Below are 27,058 nucleotides of genomic sequence, written 5' to 3' on the forward strand. Positions count from 1 at the left end.
AGTATAGAAAATGAGAGAATGGGTGTGCAAGAGGAGCAGGGAAACGGCGAGGCTCAGGGTGGACAGGGATACACAGCGTGAGAAAGGTGGATGCTCCAAGAGGAGGTGAGAGAATGTGTAGGCAGGAAAGTAATGGGATGATCAGGGATCAAAAGGAAACAGATGGAATTGCAAAGGGTTCTAAAATGAAGAAGCAGAAAGGGAAATGGCCCCAGTCCAGCATGGAGAGATCACATCGAGTGAGTGGTATCAGTGGAACTAGCTGTAGATCCAGAAATGAGTTGTTGTGTTTGTATACCAATGCTAGAAGTATAAGAAACAAGGCGGATGAAATGGTTGCACTAATTGCGTCTATGCACCCAGAGATTGTCGGAATAAGTGAGACATGGTTAGATGAGGATGACATCCTGACAGGAATAGAGATGGAAAGGTATGATGTGTTTCGTGAGGATAGAAGGGGTAAAAAGGGAGGGGGAGTGCTATTGATGATAGAGAAAGAGTTATGTCCATACAAGGTAGAGATGCAAGAGGGAAATGGGGCCAGTGGTTTTGAGGCAGTATGGTGTGAGATAGAGGTGAATAGAATCAAATACTTGGTGGGATGTTGTTATAGACCTGGTAATGTGGATGGTGGTGATAGTGAAATGTATAGTCAAATAAGCCAAGCAAATAAGAAAAGGGTGATCATTATGGGTGATTTTAATTATGGCAATATAGACTGGAATGAAGAGATAGCAACTGGAAGTAAAGAAAATGAGTTTCTTGAGTTTTTGAGGGATAACTACCTCAGACAGTATGTAACAGAGGGCACAAGAGGATTAAGGGTCTTGGATTTGGTCATCTCATCGGAGGATGTAATTATCAATGAGGTATCAAATCATCCACCAATTGGTGAAAGTGACCATGAGGTGATTACTTGGGTGGTTGCCAGCAGTGCAAGGACCCCAGTGAAAAAAGGGTATATGTGGAACTACAAGGGGGTTGATTATGAAGAGCTCAGGAGACAGCTTGCAGGTGTAGCATGGAATGAGGAGTTAGCTGGAAATGAGATCAATGCAGCTTGGGGGATTTTCAAAAAATATTTAGTGGATGCAATGTCTAAATGTATACCACGGGTGAGAAGGTTAAATAAGTTAGGTGTGAGATGGATGAATAAAGAGATTAAGCATGCAATACAGAGAAAAAGGGCATTGTGGAGGCAGCATAAGAGAAGTGGAAGTAACCAATTTCATGAGTTCTACAAAGACCAGGCAAGGAGAGTGACTTGGTTGGTGAGAGTAGCTAAAGAGAGGTATGAACAGCAGTTAGCTAATGAAGCTAAAAAGAATCCTAGGGAGTTCTTTCGATATGTAGCCAGCAAAAGAAAGAATGATTATGGAAGGATGACATTGATTGGAGGAAATGGTATAAAGACAGCTGTTGCAGAATGTGTGGTGGAGATACTTAATGAACAGTTCATAAAGATCTTTCAAACTTGTGAATGTGACTTCATGGAGAGATTAAGAACAGTTGATGATGGGGAGGAGAGACTGACTGTAAGGGAGGAAGAGGTGTTTGGGGAGTTGAGTAAACTAGATGTAAATAAGGCTGTGGGACTTGATAATATATCACCGCGTATTCTGAAGGAATGTGCCAGAGAGTTGACACCTGCCTTGACATATTTTTTTAATACGAGTCTTGCACTTGGTCAAATCCCTAAAGAGTGGAAGGAGGGCAAGATTGTGCCACTTCATAAAGGAGGTGATCGAACTCAAGCATCAAACTATAGGCCTATCTGTGTGTCAGGTGTTGTGGTTAAGTTGTTGGAGAAGCTTGTGAGAACTAGGATCCAGAGTTGGGTTGACAACAATGGTATAATCTTTGATGGACAGCATGGATTTGCTAAAGGGAGGTCGTGTTTTAGTAATCTACTTACTTATTACAATAAAGTGACTGCTTCCTTGGACAGAGGAGAAGGATACACAGTAATATATTTGGATTTTGCAAAAGCTTTTGATAGAGTACCTCATGATAAGTTGACAGTCAAACTAGAGCAGATGGGGTTGGATATTAGATTAGTGCATTGGATTGGAGACTGGCTATCTGATAGGTATCAACAAGTTGTGTATGGGGGTGCAATATCCAGGAAAAGGAAAGTCACTAGTGGAGTGCCTCAGGGATCTGTTTTAGGGCCATTACTATTTAACTTGTATATTAATGATATTGGCAAAGATTTGGATGGAGATATTCAGTTGTTTGCAGATGATGCAAAGTTGGGACGAACCATAAAGAGTAGTGAAGATGTTGTGGCCTTGCAAGAAGACTTGAATAAATTGAGTGATTGGGCAAGCAAATGGGGATGTGAGTTCAATGTTGCAAAATGTAAGGTTTTAAAATTTGGAAAACAAAGATGGGATGCAGAATTTATGCTTGGTGAGAATATATTGTTGGAAGTAGAGGAAATAAGAGATCTGGGAGTGATAGTGGATAAGGATCTAAAATTTAGGGGATACATCGCCAAAATTGTGAAGACAACACAAAGACTTCTGGGAATGATGAGGAGGACACTGACGTGTAGAAGTAGGGAGATTCTTGTTCCATTGTATAAGGCTTTGATTAGGCCACACATGGACTATTGTGCCCAGATTTGGTCACCTGGTTTTCAGAAGGATGAAGAGATGTTGGAAAGGGTCCAAAGGCGACTGACTAAGGTAGTTTCTGACCTCTGGAATGTCGAGTATGAGGAAAGATTGAAAAGATGTAATTTGCAGAGTCTAGTGGAGAGAAGGAAGAGGGGAGATATGATAGAGACCTACAGGTTGGTAAGGGGTTGTTATAGGATCAATGGTGGAGAAGTTCTATAGAGAATAGTGGGAGATCAGGGGAGAACCAGAGGTCATGCCTGGAAACTGTATAAAGAGGGTGTGAGTAGGGGAGTGAGAGGCAGGTTTTTTTCGTGCAGAGTTGTGAATGATTGGAATGCCTTGCCTGAGAGTGTGGTGTCTGCAAGGAGTTTGAATGTGTTTAAGACCCGGTATGATGAGATGTGTGTGAGATAAAAGAACCTCCTAGATGAGTCTTTGACTCCATGAGGTCTTGTTTAATAATAAATAATAATAATAATAAAATTACACATATTAAAAAAAGCATAAGAAATCTACCATTAGAAGATAAGCAAGGAAAATTGATTTATGATATTGAAATACAATGTGAAAGATGGAAGGAATACATCGAAGAACTTTATGCAAAAAATGAAAGACCAACAAAAATTGAATTGGAAGAGCAAAATGAAATCTCGACAGAAGAAAGAGGTCCTGAAATAATAAAGAGAGAAGTAGAAACAGCAATTAAGGAATTAAAAAGTGGAAAGACGGAGGGAGTGGATGGAATACCTAGTGAAATCCTAAAACAACTGGAGGACAAAGGTATAACAGAAACATGGAAACTCTGCAACCTCATTTACAAAACAGGAGTATGGCCTAAAGATTTCATTGGTATAAGAATACTTGAGAGTATTCTTATACTAATTGAAAAGAAAAGCAATCCTGCTAAGTGCAGTGACTACAGACCTATAAGCATGCTCTCACATACCTCCAAAGTACTGCTAAGAATATTAAATCAACGATTGTATAATAGAGTGGAGTATTTTCTGTCTTTTCTAAATCCAAATTGATCATTCCCCAGAATGATCAATTTGGATTTAGAAAAGACAGAGGAACTAGAGATGCAATTGGAGTAATGAGGACCATATGCGAAAGGAATATAGAAGTAAATAAAGAAGTTTATATATGTTTCGTCAATCTTGAAAAAGCATTTGACATGGTGAAATAGGAAATGTTATGCAAAATAGGTTTAGATTGGAGAGACTGAAGGCTAATAGCTGAATTATATATGAACCAGATGGCTATAATAAAGACAAAAGCAGGAAAAACTAAAACTAAAAAATGTATGATTGGCAGAGGTGTAAGACAGGGATGCTGCCTCTCACTGATGCTCTTCAATATATTTTCAGAAGAAATAATAAAAGAAGCATTTGATGAAGAGAAAAGAAGATTCACTATTGGAGGAAGAACAATACAAAATATCAGATTTGCAGATGATCAAGCAATATTAGCTAATACTTAAGATGAACTACAGCACCTAATGCAAAAATTTGAAAGTATATGCAAGAAATGTGGTATGAAAATTAACACAAAGAAAACAAAAGTGATGAGAGTCTCCAGGAAACCATGAAGTGTTAAGGTGAGGATGAATGGAGAAAGTGTAGAGCAAGTGAGACAATACAAATACCTTGGTAGTATAATACAAGAAAATGGAAAATGTGACATGGAAATAAAAGAAAGAATTAACAAAGGAAAATATGCATTTTATAGCAAGAAAAATTTGTTTATTAATAAAATGAATAAAAATCTAAAGAAAAGACTTATTAAGTGTTATATTTGGAGTATGACCTTATATGGGTCAGAAACACGGACAATTGGGAAAAAGAAGCTAAAATGTTGGAAGCATTTGAAATGTGGTTATGGAGAAAATAAAGTGGACTGAAAAAATCACCAACGAAGAAGTATTACAAAGAGTTGAAGAAGAAGAAAGCATAACTGGATATGACATGTATTAAGAGGAGACAGCCTACTGAAAAGAATGATAGAAGGGAAAATTGAAGAGAAATGACTAAGAGGAAGGAGACGACTAATGATGCTTGATGATATAATGGGCACAAGAGGATATCAGGAAATGAAGGAGGAAGCAAGAGATAGAGGAAATTGGAGGAAGAGAATCTGCTGAGTTATACCATTGGACCTGTCAAGAGACAGAACATTTCCTTACATTTCCCTTGCAATTTTCAACATTAAATTGACAACCATTATCGTTTTGCATGCAATACCAGTTTCTTTAAATTATCCTGCTGGATATCTATATCAACTATTCTCTCTCTCTCTCCCTCTCTTTCCCCCAGTTTTGCATCATCAGGAAACAACCAAATAACTCTATTAAATCATTCACTCACCTTTGCTTTGATTCCACTCCACCATATACTACTTTCTGATATCTGTCATCCTCTACCCTCATATCCTTGCCACCAACTTCATATCCATTTGCTCAACTTATGATAGTTTTTATGTGACATTCTGTCAGATGCCTTTGCAAAGTCCAGCAGTATTGTGGTATAACTATAACTATTTCCTTTATGTAATTTTGCTGCCACTTTATGATAAAATATGAATGCATTGCTAATGCAGCACCTACCTTTTACAAAACTCTTCTTCCTACTGTAGATTATCATATTTCTATACACCCATTCTGGAATTTTACCTTGAACCAACTTTTTCAATACTTCAACTATACTTCTGATATACTAATTGGACTGTAATTTGCAATTTCTGTTTAGAAATCACCTTTATTTAATGGAACTACCTTGCTCTCTCTCCATTCCCTTGGAACCTTGCCAGTGCCAAAACTTAGATTAAACAACTTTGTCAGAGCAGTTCTTGTAGATAAGCTTATACGTTGGTTAGACACTCTTCTAATTTTTTAGAAAATGACAATGTAAACTAAATTATTAATTATAAAAACATTCACCAGCAGTCACCCCTCCCCTCCCCTCCCAACAATATGGGGATTATAAAAACCCTATACAACAGGACAAAATTAATCAGCTCAGATAACAGTGTCCTAATTACTGAACTTATAATTATTGAACATATCCTTAACACCTTCTTAGCCAATGTCTACAACTCCCAAAAAATATTAAAACCAATTAACCACAACCACCCCCTCACCCAGATATTACTCTAAATCTATCACCATTCCATATATCCGAGGTACATCTGAAAAATTAACAAAAATCTTAAAAAAATATGACCTCACAACTAGTTACAAACCACATAAGAAATTGGCATCCCTTATCCACTCTACCAAAGACCAGCCACTTTCCCTAGAGTATACAGGTCCCTTGCAATTGCAAAGTGTCCTACTACTGCCAAACAGGCAGGACAGCCAATATCAGGATATCTGAACACAAGGACTACAACAAGTTCTCTTTGTGCATTCTCATAGCAGACAAGCCAGCATGCCATCCGGACTACAGCCACTCAGGACTTGCTGACCATGCATTGGACATCCACTACAGAATATGCTGGAAGAAGGCTACTTTATTACACTGCAGCAAGTATAGGTACAAAAGATTATTTCTTGAATCAGCCTCAGCCTCAAAAAACTTCCAAAACCTCAACAAATTTGGGTGCATGAGACCACCCCAAATTTGGGAAGCATACTTTTTAAGATTGTCAGCCCAGTGGCCAAGACAACCCAATTTAGTCCACTAGGGGACACCTTTTAAGACTCTAGGACTGACTTCAGTTGCCTTTCTTCAGCCTCATTTGCTTAGTGTGGTGCCTGCATGCACATATCATTGTTTTCTGATTTCTGAAGATGGCAATGTAACATTGACGAAATATATATAGTTATTAATTAAAGTTTTTATAATTAATAATTTAGTTTACGTTGTCATTTCCTAAGAAATTAGAAGTTTGTCAGAGGCACTGCCATTTCTCTTTGTGCATTCTCATAGCAGACAAGCCAACATGCCATCCAGTTACACTGCTCTATTCACATTGATATTTTTCAATATGCTGAGTACCTCCAGTTTGTCTGCCTCAATTCTCACATCAGTAATAATATTTTCTCTTACTTGCTATATATATAAACTCTTGGATTTATTTTGTCCAGCTTAGTAATTTTCTTTCATGATTTGATTTGTCCTTCCCTATTATACTAGTCATCCTTCTTTCTATTGCTCATGGGCATGGTGGTCACTTTTTTCTTTATATTCTTTCTCTCTCTCTCCAGAATGCTATCTTCTTTTTTGCAACTCCTGCTTTATATCACTATTCATTCATTTAACCTCTAATCAGTTTATCCTCCTAACCCTGGGTATGCAGTCTTATACTGCCTCTGTCAAACAGTTTCTGACTACTTCCCATGCAGTACTGACACTCTTTCCTTATAGCTCCTTATGTCATGATACTGCTACAAGCTGCCACTTAAGTTCATCATAATCACCACCTTTATAGTTCCACATAAACTCTTTCTTGACTGAGAATTTCACATGTTGAGCAACCTGCCAGCACAAGACTGCATGTCACATTTCCTAGTCAGAAGTAGAATTGTTAACATGGTTATGGATAATGTTCTGATGGTATTACTGGGTCTTACACTCTCACATCCCTGGTCCCATCCAAGGCATGCTGTTTCAGGTAATTATCTCTTAGTAACTGTATAAATTCATTTCCATCTTGCCGTGAGCTCTTTCTTCTTTCCTTTCTATTATTTTATTTCATAAAGAAGGGGAAAAAAAGATATGTACTGATTATATCCAATCACAAATGTATACCGGTTAGTAAATTATATTTTTTTAAATTTAAATTATGGTATATTTTATAATTGCCATTAGGAAATTCATAAGTGTGTGCCAAGAAGCTTTAGATCTGAATGGAAGGTTGATAACATCAGACCAGTATGAGTATCATGCTGCACTTAAGAAAGATTATCAAGAATTAGTGGACACTCTTTCTGGTGTGCTTCATGAAAAGGTAATAATATGTTTTTGTTATTCATGACTATTAAAAAAAATCTGAAATAAGGATTGCTATTAGGATATAACAAGAACAGAACTATTCTAATTATGAAGCTGTCCAAAAAAGTTACTCAGAGATTATAAGATAAATTGATGTAAGATTTGAGATGTTGGCATTTACATTTCATTTATATTTCCATGTTATTATTTATTTATGTTATTTTTTATATCACTAAGTTCAAAATAAATGCACACAGCTCATTTTGAGTTAACCACCTTACCAGTTTTAATATGCTTACATGAAGTGTCCATTAAAATTAAAATAACATTTGGATACCATTGAAATAACATGAATATGATCCATATGTCCGTTTGTGAGTTAAAGGTCTAGAAATTTTGCTGTAAAATACTCGCTTGGTATTTAATAATGATGATATTCTTCTTATTATTATTAATGTCATTCCACCACAACACTTAAGTCCATTTAAGGCAAATCCTGAATTACCCAAAATTCATGATATTGGGTATTTATTTTAAATTTAGAGTGAGTCTTGCCTAGATTGATCATTATTGAGTGTAAGTAGTTGGCATTTTGAAGTTGAGGTGTTTAACGTATTTTTCTGATATATTGTGTCTATGTGTATCTTGCCTTGTTCAATAATGGCAGCTGCATACAGATGGGTGACAACATGTCGATTACCATAATTATAGAATCACAGAAGTCACAATAAAAAATTAAATTTATTATGCACATTTTGTCTTGTGTATTATACATCATCAGTACAAAAACAGCAAATAACAATAAGGAATTTGAATGAAGAAGTAGTAGAGTGCTTGCATTAAATTGGAATCCCTCTATGTGGACAGTCATGTGTTCATGGGTTGAAACTATCAGGCTGAGAATAAATTAAAATAGATTAGTTTAAAAAAAAAAAAGACATGTCAGCTTGCCACCATTTAAGGAGTGCATCATGCACATTATCCTACAAGATTTTGTTGCATATAAACATTCTGCCAATTAAAAATATAGCAGATAAGAGACAGAGGAGTGCATGAAATATGAATGAGAGCATGAAAGAAGTGGCTGAAAGTAATGTGGATGATGAGGTGACAGTAAAGAGTGAAATAGTGTGTTTCACAGCATCCTTCAGTCCTTCAAAAAGGACAAAACTGGTGTTACAGTGATTGGAAATGATTGTGTTATGTCCCCTGTTTTCCTTTATTTTATCTTTAATTGTCTTTTACTTTAATTACTTTAGCTTTCAGTTAACATTAAGTTTTGTATATCTCTTACTATCTCAGATTTCCGGTTGCCGACAAATTTGTATAGATTAAAGGCTGCACCAGCCGGCAACTAAACTCTGATACATTATCTAAAGTACTTAAAGAAAATTGTAGGGATCAAGATATATGCAGTCGTGGTCCCTATTCTCATATCACTATTGGTTTCCCCTTTAAATGCGTGGTACGAAATTTTCCAAACGGTAATTCAAATCCGCAGAAGATATGACAAACTCAATTGATTATGTAAAAAGAAACACATTTATTATTTCACAAAGACAAGTATACATGTTATTTAAATTTTTAACCTTAAAAGAGTCTGGGTTCCCCTTTCTTAATTAAACACATTTAAACTTCTGCACTATGATCTCTTACTGGGCATAAATTCCTCACTTCTGTACATATATCTATCCTCAGACTCTCATAATTAAGTTACCTGATAATATCATACATGAAACATTACATATAAACACTAGACAATTCAATAAATCTGACATGTAATTCTCTAGGACAATAGTACTTATTTCTACTTAATTCTCTCCCCCAAAATATCTGTTAACATTCAATTGCTTTCTGAAATATGACATTACTTTTCTTAAATCACTTAAACAGTCCGGACCTCGGCCTCCTGTTCGGCTGGAGCCTAATATGCTTTCTTCTTAACAGTAGACACAAGTGTCCAAATTGCAGACTGTTCTTATGGCACAACATAAATAGCGTGTGTTCTTAACTTCTGTTTCTTTACTCCACGGATACTTTAATCCTACATTAATATAAGAAAATCTTCGCTTACCATTCTTGCTTTGACTAGGTATTCTGATCTGTTCACCGTACCTCCTCTGATGGTGGGCTTTGTTCCTTTGTTCTACATGAACCGAAAACACTCATACATAGATTTATACGCTGACGTAGATTTCATCAGTGGCTCTTTCTCCTTATGTGTTGTGAACACATTGTAGTTGCAGCTTTGACTGATGTAACATGCATAGCAAGGGGAGATCCTTGCTACACGTGGCAGCAAGCTCTACATAGCTCTCCTATGGGAAACTAGGCCGACGAACCTCGGAGACAAGACACAAGAAATCAGAGATAAGAGATAAGAGAGCGATTCGAACTCCCACCGAGACCTTTATACTCCGAAGCAGCTCCCTCACTCGGCGGTGTCGTCACACATACGGTGGCAGCCGAATGGACGCCGTGGCTACGAACTGTCTTCACATGTCTTAAAACTTGTACTTAATTTATACATATTTACTTGTTAATATTACATAACTTTCTACTTTAATTCATTCACAATTACTATCTCAATAAACATATGGGCTATCTTGACACTGTTTAGAATTTACACATCTGGTTATTTACATTTTCCTGGGACATTATTCGTTACATTTCCCATCAGGAGGCATAAGCATGTCCTTATCCCTTTCTTCTGAGGTAACGTAATGTTGGGTGGGAAAAAGGGATGACTCATCACTTTTTCCGACACAACAATTGTCATGTGGTACAGCAGGTGGAAGAATGAAAGAAAAAGTAAATGGTAAAATTATGAAAGTGTGAGAAACTGGAAATAAGGAGAAAGTATTGAAAAATGATGAAGGTATATTTCCCAGGTGTGAAGATCAAGGATGTTAGCGATGCTGTTAGTTTGCAGAAGAGAGAAGTGAAAGAGTAGATTGTTTCAAAAGGAACAGTTGAAAGGGGGAGGAACATCCAATGACAGAGGATATGAAAGAGTTGTTGAAAGAAGCAAAAATGAACAATAAGAAATTAAAGATTGTGAGTCTGCTGCCTCAGTATGATAGGACAGAGTTGAGAAGAAGGGCCATGATTGCTAATGAGTCAATATGCAATATGAGAATATTGTACAGAAGGAATGCAGTTTCTAGATGTATGGAGTGAATTTGTTAGATGAAAGGACTTGTATACCTGATGGACTACATTTGAATGGTTTTGGAGTCAGATGTCTGGAGAAAATGTTGTTTAGTGAGAGTTTGGAACAAAACCAGGGAAACTAGCAATATTAGGAGGGTATGCAATCAAGCATATATCTGGCCACCCTTGGGATAAATTAGTATGAGTAAACAAATGATTATGCAATGCTGAATGTGATTTCACAGGTTTCAGATTCGAATAAGTTGGTAATGACATTACACAAGAGTAATTTTGGGTCCAAGGATATGTGAAATGCATTTACACAAATGCCAGAAGTATCAGAAATAAAGGAGAGAAGTTTTTGGCATTGGTCAGCTTGATTTGGCCAAAGTGATAGGCATCATTAAGACCTGATGCCCATCACTTCTTACAGGGATAGAATGTAAAGCGTATTGTATTTTGAGGGAAGATAGAGGAAACTAGGAGGTGGGATATTGCTGATGATAACTGAAGAATTACAACCAACAAAATTAGAAATTGGAGAGAATTTTAGATTGCTCGTATAAGGCTGTATAGTGTGAGATAAAGGCCAATAGGACAAAATATATTATTGGAGGTCAACAGAAAGATGTAGATGCCATACATCGGCAGATTAGCACAATGAATACAGGCTGAACAAATTGAAGTCTCAAGGGGGATGACAAGATAGAAATGAAATGTATACAATTGCTAAGGGACAGTTATTTGAAAAAACATGTTATATAGGGGGACCAAGAGTTTGAGAGTTCTGGATCGGGTAATAGCATCTGAAGATATAACAAGGTAGATATTCTGCTTCCAATTAGAGAAGGTGACCATGCAGTTTTGTACTGGGAAATTGCTAAACATGGAATTCTCTGTCAAGAAAGGATTTATGTTGACTGGTAATTATAATAAACTTAAGTGGCAGCTTGGAGTTTTGAATGGTATAAGAAGCTACATGGAAAGAATGTCAGTAGAGCATGGGAAGTAGTCAGGAATTGTTTGAGAGAGGCAGTATAGAGTTGCATACCTAGGATCAGGAGAATAAACCAAGTGGGGATTATGAATAGAAATATAAAATATAAGGCCATATAAGGAAGTACTATAGTTATTGCACAAACTGAATAAGAATTCTGTAATAGCAACTGATGGAATAACAGCTTGGATACTAAAAGTGTGTTCATTGCACAAGGGTGGTACAAACACTGACATATCCAACTATCAACCAATCACTATCTCAGGAGTGGTGGTGAAGATTTTGGAAAAGTTGGTTCAGATTCACATTCAGAAATGGGTTCACAGAAAATCTCTACTTTTCAATGAACAGCATGGGTTTACTAAGGAAGGTCATGTTTTTGTGACGTGCTCATATTCTGTAATAACGTTACCACTGAGTTAGACAAGGGAAATGGATACATCATGACACTTTTGGATTTTGCTAAGATTTTTGACAGAAAACTGCATGAAAGACTGTTGCGTGAATTGGAGAATATAGGATATTATGGACTATTGGCATGGTAAGAGCATGGCTGACTGACAGATATCAAAAAGTTGCGTATAGGATGTGAATCTGCAAGATTCAAGATAACCAGTGGTGTGCATCAAGGATCAGTCCTTGGTCCATTGTTATTCAATCTGTACATTAATGACATTAGAATGGATTTGACATGCAACATAATGCAAAGATAAGTAGGGTAATTAGGAGTGCTACTGATATATAGTATCAGTAGCACTCCTGATTAGACTAGAATAAATTATAAATTTGAATAGAATTTGAATTTGAATAAATTTGAATAGACTGGAATTGTGGTCAATTAGAAATAGCTATCAGTTTAATGTTAATAAATGTAGGGTCATGCACTTTGGTGGGATTAGATATCCAATGTCATATTATATTGGTGGGATTATGCTTGAAGAAACTGATCAGGCTAGAGATCTTGGACTTTTAGTACACAGGAAGTTGAACTTCAAGAGTCATATAGCAAAAATTGTAAATACAACTCAGAAAATAATTGCAATGCTGAAACAAACCTTGACATGTAAAGATAAGGAAGTCATTTTGCCTCTTTACAAGGCCTTGAAAAGGTTATACAGAATTTCAGTGAATGGAATTTTTCATTTTATAGAGGATGGGGAAAGGATGCTAGGGCATCCTTGGAAGTTGAGAATGAAGTAAAGGCTATATTTTTCTCTCATAGAGTGGTGCTTGATTAGAATGGATTGCTATTAAATGTGTGCAAGTAGCATGAATAAATTCAAGAACAGGTATGACAGCTGGTGCAAATAGTATGGCCTCCCTTGATGAGTTCCTGACTCCCTGAATTAGGAACTCATTGAGGGAGTTGCATTTGAAAGTTTTGATATCATTAAGACAATTCACAAATGCCAATTTTACAAAAAAAAATAAATGCTGGTGATGGAGAGAGAGAGAGTTGTAGAACAAGTGCCCTCCCTCAATGAGTCCATGGACTCCCTGGAGATGTTGTGTAATAATAATATGTTTGGGAACTTGCCATAGCGTGTCTACACTTGTGAGAATTGTCTGGCATGAACATGTTAAGCAGTATGTGATGGAAGGAATTCACAGTACAAGAACATTGTATCTCATAACAGCATCTGAGAATTTGTTTATAAATTAGTTAACTATTATGCCTTCAAATGGTGAGAGCGATCAAACATTGACTAGGAAGGTGATAATGCATGTAAGAGCACTGACTAAGAAGGAGCAGATGTGAAACAGTAAGACAGTGATGATAATAAACTGAGAAGGCAGCTTGAGGCAGTATCTTTCCATGAGAATCTGCATTGGAATGAATCAAAAGGCACCTGAAGGAAGTCATGTCTGACTACATGGGAGTTAAATAAAAAAATAATTCTTTAAAGCGAGAACTGCATAAAAAGAGGATACTGTGGATCTGATATCATGAGAAGAGTGATGAGAAGATTCTGGAAAACCATAAAGAGCATAATAGGTGAGTGATGGCCATGGTTAGGATGGTGAAATTAGATTATAAAAAGAAGTCTGCGAAAGGAAATTTGAGAGTCCAAAGGAAATCTGATGAATGACTATGAAAATATAACCTTAGTGTATGTGGAAGAAGTGTCAGATATACAAGAAATAGTTGAGTTGTTTGTTCCCTTTAGTAAGGTATATATTCTGAAGAGACCTGTTAGCTCTTTGAATGCTTGGGGAGAATGGGATGAAAGAATAGCAGTAAGTGAATTAGAAATATTAAAGCTGTTACAAGAGCTTGACTCAAATACAGCAGTTATACTAGATAAGATAAGCAAGGGGGCAGAAGGAATGTTCAAAACAGTAATGGCCCTAATCTGGTTGGGAAACTTCAGTCTCTGCATATGCAAGATTCTTAATGTGTAAAAGGATAGCAAGATAATTCCATTATACAAAGGTGAGGCTAAGACTGTTGCAGTGAATTATAGGCTAGTTAGTATCTCTGGTATGGTCTGGTTAAGAATTACATCTGAAGGTAGGTAGAAACATCACTAGGAACCTCTGGGTGGCATGATTTTGTTAAGGGTATGTCTTGCTTTTGCAGTCTTCTTATGCTATATGATATTATTATTATTATTATTATTATTATTATTATTCAGGCCTCCAAGGAGTCAAAAGACTCATCGAGGGAGGTCCTTTCTAAGACATAAAGTCTGTCAAGACTCATCGAGGGGAAGTCCCCCCCTGAGAAACACAAAGTTTATCATACCACTCCTTAAACCCACTGACCGTTCTCACTCCCACCACTCCATCAGGCAATGCATTCCACGGCTCAACCACCCTCCACACAAAGAAACCACTCCTTACCCTCTTGCTCACAGTTTCCTTTCGTAACTTCCAGGGATGGCCTCTTGTCATCACTCCTTCCCGCTGATCAACCAAGCGAAAGAACTCCCCAGTGTCAACCCTGTAACCACCTCTCAACAGTTTAAAAGTCTCAATCATATCACCTCTCCTTCTTCTATCCACCAAACTCTGCAGTCCACATTCTCTCAGCCGATCCTCATAACTATCCTTGTACAGTCCTGAAACCATCTTTGTCATCCGTCTTTGTATCCTTTCCATGGTTAATTTATCCCCTTCAAATCCTGGGGACCAAATCTGAGAACAATAGTCCAAGTGTGGTCTGATCAGAGACTTATACAACGGAATGATAACCCTCTTATCTCTGCAGGTCAGTGTCCTTCTCATAATAGCAGCAATCCTCTGTGTTACCTTCACCACCTTTGCAATATGTCCCCTAAACTTCAGGTTTCTATCAATCATCAACCCCAGATCTCTTGTCTCCCCTACTTCCTCCAGTATAACTCCTCCCATAGAGTATGCAGCATCCCATCGATGTTTCCCAAACCTCAAGACCTTACATTTTGCTGCATTAAACTGACACCCCCATTCATTTGCCCATCTATCTAGCTTATTTAAATCCTCTTGCAGGGCTACCACATCTGCACTATTACTAATAATCCTTCCAAGCTTCGCATCATCCGCAAACAACTGAATATCCCCCTGCAATCCACTGGCTATGTCATTGATATAAAGGTTAAACAATATAGGTCCTAGTACTGAGCCCTGTGGGACCCCACTTGTAACCCTCTGCCTCCTGGAAACTGCTCCACCATAGTTACAGAAGAGTTGGACAAGGAGAATGGATATACTATGATACTTCTGGATGTTGCCAAGGCATTTAACAGGATTCCACATTGGAAATTATTATACAATCTCAGAAGGATGGATTTGCAAAACAAAATAAACTTATGATCTGGATTCAATCAAAGTGGATGACTAACAGGTCATCAGTTAGTGACATATAGTGGTGTTAAGTCTATCAGGAGGAAAGTGACTGATGGTGTACCACAGGTTTCTGTAATTGGGCCATTATTATATTAATGAAATCAGGGAGTGTCTTGAGGAGAGTTAAAGAAAGTAATAAAAATATAGCTGATACAGAATCCCTATAGACTGATTTGAACAGATTAGTTGTATGAGAAAATGACAGTGAATATCAATTTAGTGTTGCAAATGTAAGGTTATGCATTTTTAATGGAAGACATTGCAGGCAGAGTATTATATTAATGGAAATTTGCTCCAAGTAGTCAGTGAAGGGAATTATTAGACTTGGGAATTATTATTCACAATAATTTCCAATGTGAATTATATTGCTAAGATGGTTAAGTTATTATATAGATGGCTGTACTGTTGATGAGAACACTAACTTGTAAGAAGGAGGTGGGAGAATAAGGAAGTTATTCTCCCACTTCACAAGGCTTTGATAAGACCATATATGAATTGCCTGTATAGTTATGGTCATTAGGTTTCATGGAGGTATGAAGGCATTTGAAAAAAAAAAAAAATTCAGCAAGTAACCAAGCTGACACATCTGACACATTTGGCTCATGGAATTGTGCATATGAGATCAGATTGAAATAATGGGGTCTTCATTGGAAGTTTGCTAGGGGTGTTGATCATGTGAGGTCCAGGTTCTTGTGGTGTGTAGTGAGTGTGTCTTTGGTAAATGTGTTCAAGGTGAGATATAATCTTTATCTGGTCTATTTCAATTCGAAGGTGAGTTAGCCGATCTCATACGGAGGTAGCAGGGTTTTTTCTCCCGGAAACTCGGGTTTTTCATCCCGCATACATACAAATCGGCCCTTCAGAACACACGCAATTTACAGACAAAAATTACTAGATGTGGTGGTGTTGGAGGTGGGCGGTAGATGGCGTTGATGGAGATGATTCGTAGTAGCGGTTAGGTGTAGAGACAGTTGTAGATGTCCTCCCGCGATGAGTCTTCGGACTCCTTGGAGGTATCAGGAATAATAATAATAATAATAATAATAATAATAATAATTCTTATTACATATTTTTGTTAAATTACTAAATACTTGCATTTCAAACAGTAGTATACCAAAAATATTACCAGTTATCATGTTTGAGAGCATGTTTTTTTTTCATATAATTTATTTAGCTATTTTTTTATTTATATACCAGCATGAATTCTTTGTAAGCATGGTTATTATCAGTGGTGGCCCATGAAGTTTTAAGTGGGGGTGCTGCCTATACAAAATATTAAAAAAATTCTATTTTTCCTAATCAGTAACCAATTTATTAATAAATAAATCTGCAGACTTATTTATTAATAAATTGGTTACTAATTAGAAAAAAAATATTTTTTTAAAAAATTATTTTGTATAGGCAGCACCCCCACTTAAAGCTTCATGGGCTGCCACTGGTCAATGTATAAGCTTAGTAATTTGTTGATATTTTTTGTTGATATTATGAATTAATCACATTTGGAAAAAAAATCAGTAGTGTGTTTATTGGCTTTCTAGGTGCAATAAGATATTCTTAACACAAGAAACAACATAATTACTGTTGCAAAATATATTATTATTATTATTTTGGTAATCTCCAAAGAGTTATCAGACTCATTGTGACAGTCCTGCTCAACCAGTAACATGTTTATCATAATGAACTTTGAAGTTATTTACACCACCTGCATTCTCAATGCACTTCGGCAATGCATTCCACTCACTAGCAACTCTCCATGCAAAAAATCTACTCCTTGCACCTTTCTTCGCCACATCTTTATACAACTTCCAGAGATGGCCTCTCATTCTTCCCATCTTAACATCCACTCCTTTTATAATTCCTTCTGTATTAATCTGATAAAATCCTTTAACTAACTTGAAGGTCTCTATTGTATCTCCTCTTTTTCTCCTATCCAAACTCTGTAATCCACATTCCCTCAAACACTCTTTATAACCAACACTCTAGAGTCCTGATATCACTTTGGTCGTTCATCTTTGGTCCCTCTCTAATTGTTTCCACTTAACAATCAAAACAGGTGACAAAATTTGAGCACAATAGTACATATGTGGTATTACCTTATATAAAGGCACCACCACCTCCTTAAGTTTCAAGGGCAGTGTGCTCTTGAAACTTCAGTCCACTGTCTACCATCACTACAGGATCCTGAACCTTATCCACTTCCTGAAGTACAAGACCACCAATACAGTACGCAGCCTTATATCTTTGTATCACCAAGTGTAACACCTTGCATTTATTAATATTAAAACTTCAACCCAACTCATGTCCAACATCGACACTACTCCTGATAATTCTACCTAACTTGGCATCATCGGCAAACATTTGAAGATCCACAGTCAATCTATATGAAATATCATTTACAGATAAGTTAAACAATAGGGGGTACAAGAACAGAACCCTGAGGCATGCCACTGGTCACCTCTCTTTCCTCAGACACTACTACATCATGCACAACTTGCTGGTATCATTCAGAGAGCCAATTCATCTGATCCATCTAAACAATGTACTATTATTATTATTATTATTATTCAGGCCTCCAAGGAGTCAAAAGACTCATCGAGGGAGGTCCTTCCTAAAACATAAAGTCTGTCAAGACTCATCGAGGGGAAGTCCCCCCCTGAGAAACACAAAGTCTATCATACCACTCTTTAAACTCACTGACCGTTCTCACTCCCACCACTCCATCAGGCAATGCATTCCACGGCTCAACCACCCTCCACACAAAGAAACCACTTCTTACCCTCTTGCTCACAGTTTCCTTTCGTAACTTCCAGGGATGGCCTCTTGTCATCACTCCTTCCCGCTGTTCAACCAAGCGAAAGAACTCCCCAGTGTCAACCCTGTAACCACCTCTCAACAGTTTAAAAGTCTCAATCATATCACCTCTCCTTCTTCTATCCACCAAACTCTGCAGTCCACATTCTCTCAGCCGATCCTCATAACTATCCTTGTACAGTCCTGAAACCATCTTTGTCATCCGTCTTTGTATCCTTTCCACAGTTAATTTATCCCCTTCAAATCCTGGGTACCAAATCTGAGAACAATAGTCCAAGTGTGGTCTGATCAGAGACTTATACAACGGAATGATAACCCTCTTATCTCTGCAGGTCAGTGTCCTTCTCATAATAGCAGCAATCCTCTGTGTTACCTTCACCACCTTTGCAATATGTCCCCTAAACTTCAGGTTTCTATCAATCATCAACCCCAGATCTCTTGTCTCCCCTACTTCCTCCAGTATAACTCCTCCCATAGAGTATGCAGCATCCCATCGATGTTTCCCAAACCTCAAGACCTTACATTTTGCTGCATTAAACTGACACCCCCATTCATTTTCCCATCTATCTAGCTTATTTAAATCCTCTTGCAGGGCTACCACATCTGCACTATTACTAATAATCCTTCCCAGCTTCGCATCATCTGCAAACAACTGAATATCCCCCTGCAATCCATTGGCTAAGTCATTGATATAAAGGTTAAACAATATAGGTCCTAGTACTGAGCCCTGTGGCACCCCACTTGTAACCCTCTGCCTCCTGGAAACTGCTCCACCATACACAACTCTCTAATACCTATCAGACAGCCAATCCTGAATCCAGTTGACCAATCTGACATCCAGACCCATGTGCTGCAACTTAAATATCAGCTTATCATGTGGCACCCTGTCAAATGCCTTTGCCAAGTCTAAGAAAATTGCAGTATATGCCTTTCCCTCATCTAATGTTCTTTTAACTTTATTATAAAAGGCTAGCATATTGCTAAAACAAGAGCATCCTTTCGCAAATCCATGTTGATTCTCACAGATAACATTACCCTCATCTGCCCAATGCTGTATACGGTCCCTCACTACTTTCTCCAAGATCTTAACAACTACTGATGACACACAGACCGGCCTATAATTAGACACTTCCAGTCTGTTACCACCCTTATGCTATGGCACTATCTTACCTTCCTTCCATTCCCTGGGCACCTTTGCCAAAGCCAGACTTTCATTGAAAAGCCATGTTAAAGGCACTGTCAATTCCCTAGCATATTCTCTCAAAACTCATGGTGAAATACCATCCAGTCCCACAGCTTTACTGACATCCAGAGTACTCAGTATCTGAAACACACTCTCCTCCTGTACCTCCAGACCTCGAACCAGTCCTATACATCTAGAATGAAATACTCCAATAAAGTGTTCATTGAACAATTCCACTATGTCTTCTGCATCAGTCACTCTATTCCCATTTTTATCCTACAATATCATTCTTCCACAGTAATTTTCCTCCTACTGGCCACATAGCTAAAAAATTCCCTAGGATTTTCTTTGGATCTTAGGGCCAATCTCCTCTCATATTCCAGTTTCGGTTTCCTTACCACACTAGTCACTCTCTCTTCTGGCCTGTGTCTTATATTCCTCATGCATCTCTTCACCTGTCTCTTTATATCTCTTCCATAGCCTCTTTTTTGCATGCAATTCCTGTTTAATATTGTTGGTCATCCACTTTACTCCAAATTGTGTCCTCTTCTTCACTCGTGGTATACAACTTACCATCGCTGATAACAAATATTCTTTCACAATTTCCCATGCACTAGTGATATCCCGGCCTTCCAATTCCTCCCTCCATGAAACTTCCCGAAGTTGATGTCTAAGACTATTATAATCACCTGCCTTATAATTCCACATTAGTTCCCGTCTCTTTGATACTCCTGCATGCCTATTCATTTTCCAAGTCAATACCATATGGTCACTCTCTCCAAGTGGTGGGAGAGACGTCAACTCAGTTATTATCAACTCTTCTGATGCTATAACCAAATCCAAAACTTTTGAACCTCTTGTTCCCTCTGTTACATGTTGCCTAAGACATTTGTCCCTCAAGAATTCTAGAAATTCCATTCCCCTATTGCTACATGCATCTTCCTCTCTCCAATTTATACTACTGAAGTTAAAATCTCCCATAACAATCATTCTTCTTGCACTTGCCAAACTTAGCTGTCTAAACATCTCCTGGTCCCCATCCTCTGTGCTCCTGGGTCTGTAGCAACACCCCACTAAATATCCTATCTTGCCTACCTCTACCTCACACCATACACTCTCAAAATCATTTGTCTCACTTCCTTCCAAATTCTCCACTCTGAGAGGACATAGATCATCACTTATCATAAGCAGTACCCCACCACCATGCTATTCGTATCCTCTGCAGCTTGTACACCAACTTATCATGTGGTAATCTATCAAACACTTTTGCAAAGTCCAAGAATATCACTGTATATGATTCTCCCTTATCCAAAACATTCGTCACCTTGTCTTAAAACATAAGCAGATTGCTAAAACACAACCTGCCCTTCACAAACCCATGCTGTCCATCAACCCAATCCTGTATTCCATTTCTAATAAATTTTTCCTACATTTTGATCTGCAGATATACACTGGTCTATAATTGGAAACTTCTGTTCTTAAATCATTGCTTGTGTAAAGGTATTATTTTGCCTTCTTTGCTTTCCTTAGAAACCTTCCCCACTGCATAACATTCATTAAATAACCAGGTCAAGGGCATGGTTAACTCTTTTGCACAGAGGATTTTATTATAAATGAGGTGTCAAATCTATAAAACAATATATCCCATCAAGTGTAAATTCTACATCGCTTGTTTGTTTCCCAATTTTTAAAATACTTACGTTTCACAATATTGAACTAGCATCCCCACACCCATTCACTCAATCTATTCTTCTTGATCTCAACCTCTCAATCTAGTCACTGAAATGTAATGTCTCTTGTAAGGCCCGATAATCTACTCTACTCCTCATAGTTCATCCCAACTTTGCATCATTTGTAAACAACTGAATATCCCCATTGAAATCTTCCCCAATATCATTAACATATAGGTTAAACAGCAATGGCTCTAAAACAGATCCCTGAGGCACACCATTAGTGACTTCCCTCTTCCAGGACACTGCCCCCCCCTCCCACCATACACAACTTGCTGATACCAATCAGATAGCCAATCTCCAATCCAATGCAGTAGTCTAATATTTAACTAATCCACTCTAGTTTGACTATCAATTTATCATGCAGTAATCTATCAAAAGCCTTGGCAAAATCTAAGTATACTTCTGTGTATCCATCTCCATTGTCCAATGAAGCTGTCACCTTATTGTAATAAATAAGTAGATTACTAAAACATGACCTCCCTTTAGCAAATCCATGCTATCCATTAAAGATAATATCACTGTTGTCAACCCAATTCTGGATCCTGGTTCTCACCAGCCTCTCCAACACTTTAACCACAACTGACACACAGATAGGTATATAATTTGATGTTTCAGTTCTGTCACCTCCTTTATGAAGTGGCACAGTCTTCCCTTCCTTCCGCACCTTTAAAAAACTTGACCCAGTGTAAGACTCATATTAAACAAATATATCAAAGCAGATGTCAACTCCCTGGCATGCTCCCTCAAAATATGTGGAGATATATTATGAAGTTCCACAGCCTTATTAGCATCAAGTTTGTTCACTTACAGTCAGTCTCTTCTCCTCATCATCCACTGCTCTCAAACTCTCCATGATGTCACATTCACAAGAATGAAAGACATCTGACTCTCAATAAATATCTCAACTATATCCTCTGCAGCAGTTGTTCTTATACCATTTACTCCAATCAATGTCATCCTTTCATAATCATTATTTTTGTCTTTGCTGGCTACATATCAAAAGAACTTCCTAAGATTTTTTTTTTTTTTGCTTCATGCTAACTGCCGCTTATACTTCACTTTTGCTTCTCTTACCAACTGAGTCACAAGCCTTTCCTGTTCTTTGTAATCCTCATGGAATTGGTTATTACCACTCCTTTTATGTTGCCTCCATAATGCCTGTTTCCTCTGTGTCACTTGCTTAATATCTTTGTTCATCCATTTCACACCTACCTTATTTAGCCTTCTGACCTTTGGAATACATTATACATTGCTTCTACTAGATTGTTCTTGAATATCACCCAAGCAGCATTGATCTTCTTTCCACCCAACTCCTCATTCCATGCTATAGCTTCAAGCTGTCTCCTGAGCTTCTCATAATCACCTGTCTTGTAGTTTCACATTTCTCTTTCCTCACAAAAGTCCTCACATGGTTGGTAATCTCACCAACTGGAGGGATATTTGACATCTTATTTCTAATAACATTCTCTGATGAGATGATCAAATCCAAGACCCTCAGTCCACATGTGTCTTCTTTTATGTACTGCCTGAGGTAGTTGCCCATCAAAAATTTGAAAAAATCGTTTTTTTTTTTTGCTTCTAGTTGCTGTCTCATCATCCTAGTCTATATTGCCATAATTAAAATCACCCATAAAAAGATCACCCTTTTCTTATTTGCTTAGCTAATTTGATCATACATTTTATAGTCACTAATATCCACATTACCAAGTCTATAATAACATTCAACTAAGTATTTCATTCTATTCACCTCTATCTCACACCATACTGCCTCAAAATCACTGCTACTATTTCCCTCTTGCATCTGTACCATGAATGGACATAACTCTTTCTCAATTATCATTAGCACTCCACCCCCTCCCCTTTTACTTTTCTATCTTCATGAAATACATCATACCCTTCTGTCTCTATTCCTGTCAGGATGTCATCATCATCCAACCATGTCTCACTTATTCCAATAATTTTTGGGTGAATGAACTCAATCATTGTAACCCTTTTATTTGCCTTGTTTCTTATTCTTCTAGCATTTGTATACAAATGTCACAGCTCATTCCTAAATCTATAACAAGTTTAACTGATACCACTTATTAGATGTGACTTCTCCATACTTTCCTTGATCATTTCTTTTTTTCCTTATTCATCTCAGAACCTTCTTCAAATGCAACTGGTTTCCCTTGATCCCAGATCATATCCTTCTCTTTTTTTTGTCCACACACATAGATTCACATCCTTTTGAAACATCAACCCTGTTTAACATATCATTCATAATTCTTGATCTGCATCTCATTTCATCACTGTCATACTCAGGCAACACACTAACTACTTCTCTAATCACACTATTATCTTTTATCTTTCTCAATAACCTCCTGATATCCAATTTTACATTTTCCTTATTCCCATTCAAGGCAGTTGTCCCTGTTACCATTACCAACTAATGGTAATGGTAACAGGGGTAAAATGGTAAATTGGCTGAAGCATTGGATATGAGAAGTAAATAAGCAAAAGACAATATATTCATTTTACCTCTAGGAAAACAAACCTTCTGCTTCTTCTCATTTACCAAACCCCCAATAATTGAATCATCATACAATACCACTTGCAGGTCTTTCGTTACCTTTTTCATACTGACATTATTTATTTTCATCTTCTTCACTCTTCCACCTGGTAGAGATCCAGGAATGACCTGTTATGTTCATATACAAATGCAAGAAGGAAATTTGTTTTTGTCTTCTTCACTCAACTGGCAGTGATAGAATTCCACATTACTAGAGGTGGAAAAAGCCATTGAAATGTGGAAAGGAAAGCTAGAGAAGATAAGATTTGACTAGAAATGCTCAAATATAAAGATATAAAAGCTTTAATGGTGCTGCATGGCATAATTCCCTCATTCACTCTCTCAGTTTTATCGCCAGTCATAAATGCTTGTTCAGCGTCAATGCTGCTTGCTGCCTTACCACTAATTGCACACTGTTTTTTAATTTCTGCTACATATGTTAGTATCTCTTTAGTCATTCTTACTATCATCATTTGTTAAGTTTAGCAGATCACTCATTCACTTTTTCAAAACTTTTTTGCCAATTTTTTGCTGCTCTTTAACACTGCCTCTCGTTGCTATCAGATGAGCACTCATCCTTCTCATAGTATCTTCACTGCTAACATCTTCAGTCACTGACTAGTTACTGCCAATCAAGTACTCATTCAGATCACACTTCACACACCCTCCTCCCATCTGCCTTAAATATCCGTAATTTATCTATATAATCTAACGAATTCTTACAACACACCTCACATTTCACAAAACAAGTAACATCAAAATTATAATCTTGTAAAGCAAAGCTACCACCATCTTTCCTTCGCCAGTTATTATTCTCCACTCTAAGTTTAACAGTTTTGTAAATAAACTTAAACAAACAAAGCCGCACACTACAAACACTGCATGTGCACAACAACTCTGACACGTAAACACACACTTATTTACAATTAATTAGTCAAAAAAACTTATCTGAACTTGGAGCCTAGAATAGATGTATTATTCTGTTGATCTAAACTTCACACCAAACTGCTTCAAAATCTTCGCACTTACTACCATTTTCAACTTCCACTCTTGAAGGACACAATTCCTCTGCTACGATTAGTTATTATTATTATTATTACATATCACCTCCAAGGAGTCCAGCAATTCATCGAGGTTAACAATACCCCTTCCCCTCCTCTCTTCATCTTCCTATCCTTTCTGAAAATTCTATATCCTACTATTTCAAATCCTGAGAGTATATCATCCTTGGTCAACCAAGTTTTACTTGTGCTAATTATCTTTGGGTATACTGATTCAATCATTGTTACAAAGTCAGCCCCTTTATTTCTTATACTCTGTACATTAGTATACAAGCATAACAGTACTCCACTCTTTCAGGCCATCCCATCAACACAATTGTTCTTTACTTTCTGCTGTAGTACACTTCTCTCTTCATTCTGACCAACCAATTTTCCTGATCCTGACTCTGATCTTCATTCATGTTATCATCCCCGTCATCTTCATTGCAGTACTCTGTCCTGCTATAATCACTTCCTCATCTTTGTATCCATCCTCTTCCTGTCCTTCCACAACCAGTTTCTCAACTTCTTCTGACTGTTAGCAGTACTTATTTTGTATGAACACTGTGTACTCTTAGTAAACAACAATCGCTCCAAATGACCAACACCCAAACCATTTAAATACATTTCATCAGCTTTGAACCATTTTAACTTCCCTTCACATTCATTCCATACATTCACAAATTGAACACTCTCTATCTGATACAATTCAGCCATCTTGTCATTCAGTATTATTGCTCTCTTTCTCAGTTCATTACTGTCATATATGGGCAGCAAACTAACCACTTTCCCAATGACACTATTGTCCTTCACCTCGTCCAACAACTTCTTCAAATCCCTTTCCACATTCTTGTCTCACTATCCAAGTCCTTTGTGCCCACCACTACCACTGATTTTGATGCCTGTTCCTTCCTTCTATGCAAAGCATCTGATATTAATTTTATTGTATCACCTGTAAAACATGTCTTATGCACCTTATTTTTTTATTGCCTTTAATGATTTAATATCTTTAATATAATTATTTTCTTATTAATGTGATTAGTCATATTTTATTTTAACTTTTTTTTAATAATATAGTTGTATCACGGGGAAAAGGATGGTACATCAGTGAAAAGGACTTCTCTTGAGGTGTTCAATTACATTAGTGGTGCTCCAGGTTCTAGTACTGTATGATATATACTCTTTGGAGTACATATTTATCTTCGTACATCATTAGTCATTCATCTTCATATGGAGAGGAGAGATAAATGTATACATTGTATATTAAGAAATATAGTGGTTTTAGAACACAGTTGAAGAGTAAGGAGATAGTCCGTATCCTCTGTCCCTCCCAGAGAATGAGTTGTTGGTAGCAGAACTCTAAGGGGGAAAAATGCCATTCATTTTGTGACCAGCAACTAGACTGTGGTGAGTGTTAAGTGCCTTCATAACTCCTCCATTGTTTGTGTTTGTATAGTGTTACACACAACATGTATAGCATGTTCTTGGTGCTCACTTCCTTTGTATTGGCCTGGCCACAAGGGATGTTTTTTTATTCTCGGTGTTGTAATAGTTTTTCCCAGGTTGGAGTAGTTAAATTTGTATATCTTATTCATTATGGCTTAATTTGTAAATATGGAGGACATGAACTTTTTAAAATTTTTTCTTATGATATATATTTTGACATTTTGTACATTGATTTTATTAATTTAATAAACATATTTCTCATAGAACACAGATACTGCAGTTGAGGTTAATTATATATGTTATGTATGTCACTGTGTTTTGTTAATTTTTCCTCTTTCATAAAGTAATGTTGACCTTCAAAAAATAAAATATAATAATAATAATAATTGGAAAGTGAGAAAAAAAATCTATGGAGAAAAAAAAACATTTTTTTCCCATATGTTTTATATGCATTGCCAAATTTTACTTTTTAGTTTTTTTTTTTAATGTTGTGATAACTGTTGTATACATAGCATTCAAAAACTCTTCTTTCTTTGACCTAAGAAAAATATTTTTTATCGCATTTGTAATATATTAAACCTGATGCTCTATCTTGTCATTAAAAATTGTTTTAATAATGTAAATTTCAAATCAAATAAAAAAAAGTCATGCATGCATCATTTTTTTGACTTGTTCAGATGCCCTCGTAAATATTAAGGAACATTTTTAGACCTGTTCAGTTGGTTATGTTGACTTTTTTATATTTATCCTATACACAAGTG

At 36.9% G+C, this 27,058-nt stretch overlaps 1 protein-coding gene across 1 annotated transcript in view; it reads left to right on the plus strand.

Annotated features, from left to right (window-relative positions):
• Positions 1-26,622, plus strand: part of Ziz (dedicator of cytokinesis protein Ziz) — an 826,359-nt gene extending 799,737 nt beyond the window's left edge. The window contains exons 50-51 of the mRNA XM_090414187.1: positions 7,433-7,571; positions 25,929-26,622. Of these exons, the coding sequence (XP_090270313.1) occupies positions 7,433-7,571; positions 25,929-26,024 (235 nt within the window). The 3' untranslated portion in view covers positions 26,025-26,622. The remainder of the gene's footprint in view (positions 1-7,432; positions 7,572-25,928) is intronic.
• Positions 26,623-27,058: the final 436 nt, after the last annotated feature.

Source organism: Typopeltis vanoorti, chromosome 24, assembly GCF_054136105.1.
Source record: "Typopeltis vanoorti isolate ZY-2024b chromosome 24, IOZ_Tvanoo_1.0, whole genome shotgun sequence".
NCBI classification, from domain to species: Eukaryota; Metazoa; Arthropoda; class Arachnida; order Uropygi; family Thelyphonidae; genus Typopeltis; species Typopeltis vanoorti.